Source organism: Hipposideros armiger, unplaced genomic scaffold (assembly GCF_001890085.2).
Source record: "Hipposideros armiger isolate ML-2016 unplaced genomic scaffold, ASM189008v1 scaffold_48, whole genome shotgun sequence".
Taxonomy (NCBI): Eukaryota; Metazoa; Chordata; class Mammalia; order Chiroptera; family Hipposideridae; genus Hipposideros; species Hipposideros armiger.
In genome coordinates, this window is record NW_017731398.1 from 1 (window position 1) to 3,479 (window position 3,479).

The following is a 3,479-nucleotide window of genomic DNA, read 5'->3' on the forward strand; positions in this document are numbered from 1 at the left end:
CACCTCACAGCTATGTAAGAAGTCAGGCTGTTAAATAGGTTGCAACCCGTGCTTCCCAGAATCTGTCCCAGCCTGCAGTCCGGTAATTCCCTGTTGTCTGTGTTGATCTCAGCTTCCAGCATGTGGCAGAGCTGACCCCAGCTCCTGGACCACAGCTGCCATCCCCGCTTGGCAAGGACACCAGAGGGCAGCCATGTATTGGCCAGGGGACCCCGCCTGCAAAGCTGCTGGGGTTTCCAGCTGCCTTGGCACATCCTGGGAATTCTCCCCCTGCCTGGAAAGGTCTTGGTGGTGTTGGCTGCCTGTGAGAGCCCAATAGAGGCCAAGGCTTGGGGGTGGGGTGGGGATGGGGACCCAGCCCAGAGGGTGGGAAGGCAGACAAGCTCCCACTGACCTCATCAAAGGTGATTTCTTCATAGTCCCACTTCTCAACGTTGAACAGCATAACCACTCGGCCGTATTTGTCCCGACTGGAGAGGACACCAGGGTAGCCAGCCTCAATGGTGCAGCGGATGGCCTCCAGGGACAGGCTGTCGAAGAGCTCGGGGTACTGCAGCCGGAAGTGCACGTAGCCTGGCGGAGGCAGGGCAGAGGAGCCCACTCAGGGAGCCACCCCTCCCTGGGGTGGCACACGTCGTCGGGAATTCAGAGACCTGTGTGTGACCCCGCAGGACACTTCGACTTTCTGAGGATAATACTGGCCTTTCTCACCAAATTGTCACGATAACCAAACAAGATTTGTAGGTATGAACATCATTTATAAACTGCACACACATGAGATGTAATCCTAAATCTGAGGACAACTAATCTCTTGTTCTTTTCTCTCGCCCAGGGGTAGAGGCACAGGTTTCTCAGTTGGGCACAGGGTGAGCTAAGTGGGGGTGGGGAGAAGACCCCAAGATAAAACCTAAACCACAAGCAGGACCCAGCGGCCCCTCCGATTCCACAGCACTTCTACCACCTATAAACCCCATCCTTGCCCATCCTGAACGGGTCCCCTCCTCTCTGTGGCTGTCTCTACCACCAAACCCCAGAGGGGCCAGGCCCAAGGAGAGGTTCCGGGAGCATCTACCATGCTCCCACATCCTAGCCTGGCCCTTGCAGTTCCCTCTGCCCTACGGCTTACCCCCCAGAGATCCCATGCCCCTTGGGTTTTCTTCAAGAGTTCCCTTTGCACCACAGCCTCCCTGGCCACTTCACCTAAAACTTCAACCCCTCCATCCTGTATCTCCGCCTCCTTCATTTTTCTCATTATCCCTTTTTACTATCTAACGGTCTACCTCTTTTTATTTTCTTGATCTGGTTTTATTATTTCCACCATTAGACTATAAGGTCCGTGAGGGCGGGCCGTTCCGATCCACTGTGTTCTCTGCTGCATCCTTTGGCCTAAAACAGCCGTTGGCACAGCATGGCAGTGAATTACCATTTGAGGAAGGAAGAAGAAAGAAAAGGAGGCTCATTCACTCGCAGAAGGCCTGCTCAGACACCCCTTCCCTCCACCAGCGCCAAGGACTTGTCTCGGTCCAGCCGGCTGGCACCATCTTCAGTTCCACTGTGCATGAGCTTTAGGTACCTGTGGGGAGCTGGGCAACGCATACCCACCTTCCTGCAGTGCTTCAGAGCCAAAGCCTAGCCCCTGGGGGGAAACCCCTCCCCTCCTTGTGCACCCAGTTGGGTGGCTGAGTTCTACCCATTGAGCCCCAAGACTGGGAGAGAGGGGAGAGGAGTCAGATCCCTAAGAAGGTGGCCCTGCCAGACTCATTGATTCATTGGGATTTCCGAGGCTGTTTAGTTTGCTCACTCATTTTATAAGGGAGGACAGACAAGTTCAGAGACCCGCGCAGGGCAGGGGATGGGAGGGAAGTGGAGGAGTCCGTCTCCTCCGTGGCTGCCTGAGGGTCGACACCAATCTCAGGACCCTCCCCGCAACCCCGCAGCCTTCCCAGAGCCCCGTCTGCAGCGCGGGGCTCACCTCTGAGCAGCTGGTAGGCGCGCCCCACGTGGAACTTGCGCGCCCGGATGAAGCGCAGGAAGAAGGCGCTGTCCCTCCCCTGCACCTTCTCGGCCACGGCCTGGGCCAGCTCCTGCCCTGAGTCCGCCTGCGCCCGCACCAGCTCCTGCAGCTCTCGCACCACGTCTTCCCGACTCTCCTCCCTCTCGTTCAGCTCGTCCCTGGCCTGGAACAGAGTCGGGTGGAAGCACAGAGTCACAGGGAGGTGCTTTGCGGAGAGGGACCAACAACACACACAGCCGAGGGGCCGAGACGGCTGCAGCTCAGGCCATCGCTTCTCTGCCCACGGGGCAGCCACCGCACTGGCAGTGCCTCCGACAGCCGGTTATATTTGGAGAACATTAGTTCAAGCTGCTCATCCTGGGTTCTTCGCAGGAGATAGCCAAAGGTCTAAGTGTTTCTAATCCTAACAGCCTACACTTACCGGAGTCCTTGGTTAACACCCTGCCAAGTCCTTTGAACACCTTGTGTCTTTGCCACACCCATCACAGTAAGGGAGGTAGCTTCTCCCCATTCTCTGATGAGATCAGTGTGCCTCAGGCAGCTCTGTTCTTGGACAGCATGAGCGGGGCAGGCAGGGGAGGAGGGGGTCAAGGCGAGAGCTCAGAGCACTTTCCCTTGTGAAGCCCAGGGAAGCAGACATGGAAGCCAGGAGCCCAGGCTCAGCTCAGCCCCAGCACAGCTCTGCCAGCCTCGACAGAGAGCAGTCCGATCCTTTCTGAGCCGGTCCAACCACTTTCCTTTGATAGGTTTGGAAGGCAAAACCCAGAGAGGGAAAGCAGTTGGCTCAAGGTCACACAGCAAGTTGGAAGTAGGTCTGATTCTCAAACTCAGGCCTCTGCCTTTCTAGTGGGGGCAGCAGTTGGCTCCCTGTCCCCCAGGGCCACGTGCAAACCAGTGCTCCTACTATCAGAGTTTAGGATGATCCCTGGTCCAGAGGCCCCAGGTCTCGGCATTGGTTTCAGGGAACTCTGTCGGTGCTGTAGTCTTAGATTAGGCTGGCCTGGATGTCTGGTCAGTCCAGTTGCTGCCATGGCCCTGACCTCCAGGATGGCCCCTAGAACAGGCCAGTCCTTTAGGTCCAGGATGACCTGGAGAGCTGGGGCTGGACCCTTCTATGGGAGAGAATGCTGTCTACGTTCCCCGCTTGTCGCCCCCCCTAGCCCGCCCCTCCCCGCACCCCTGGCCACCTCACCTTCTGCAAGGTATGGGGGGGCAGCTTGATGCAGTGGCCAAAGACAGGCCCGTGGTCCTTGGTCGTAAGCCTCTCCAGCTGGACACGCAGCTCCCGTTCCTCTTCAGGGAGCACGCGGAAGGTGCCCGCCTGGCCAGAGAAGAGGCAGGGAAAGGAGGGAACAGGCCTGAGTGAGCAAACGGGCCTGCTCAGACCCTAAACGGGTTCTTTTGCCCAAGGTCTCTGTTAAGCTTCCTCTCTTGGGGTGGGGTCAGGGACCACAGAGAAAGTGTA

The 3,479-nt window shown here is 57.6% G+C and overlaps 1 protein-coding gene across 1 annotated transcript in view; it reads right to left on the bottom strand.

Annotated features, from left to right (window-relative positions):
- Nucleotides 1-394: 394 nt before the first annotated feature.
- The window catches only part of RLBP1 (retinaldehyde binding protein 1), a gene marked incomplete at its 3' end in the record, with an annotated part of 11,959 nt that continues 8,874 nt past the window's right edge, over nt 395-3,479 (bottom strand). Inside the window, exons 2-4 of the mRNA XM_019639993.1 lie at nt 3,207-3,335; nt 1,973-2,177; nt 395-573 (exon numbers count right to left, since the gene is read on the bottom strand). Coding sequence (XP_019495538.1) covers nt 395-573; nt 1,973-2,177; nt 3,207-3,335 — 513 coding nt within the window. The remainder of the gene's footprint in view (nt 574-1,972; nt 2,178-3,206; nt 3,336-3,479) is intronic.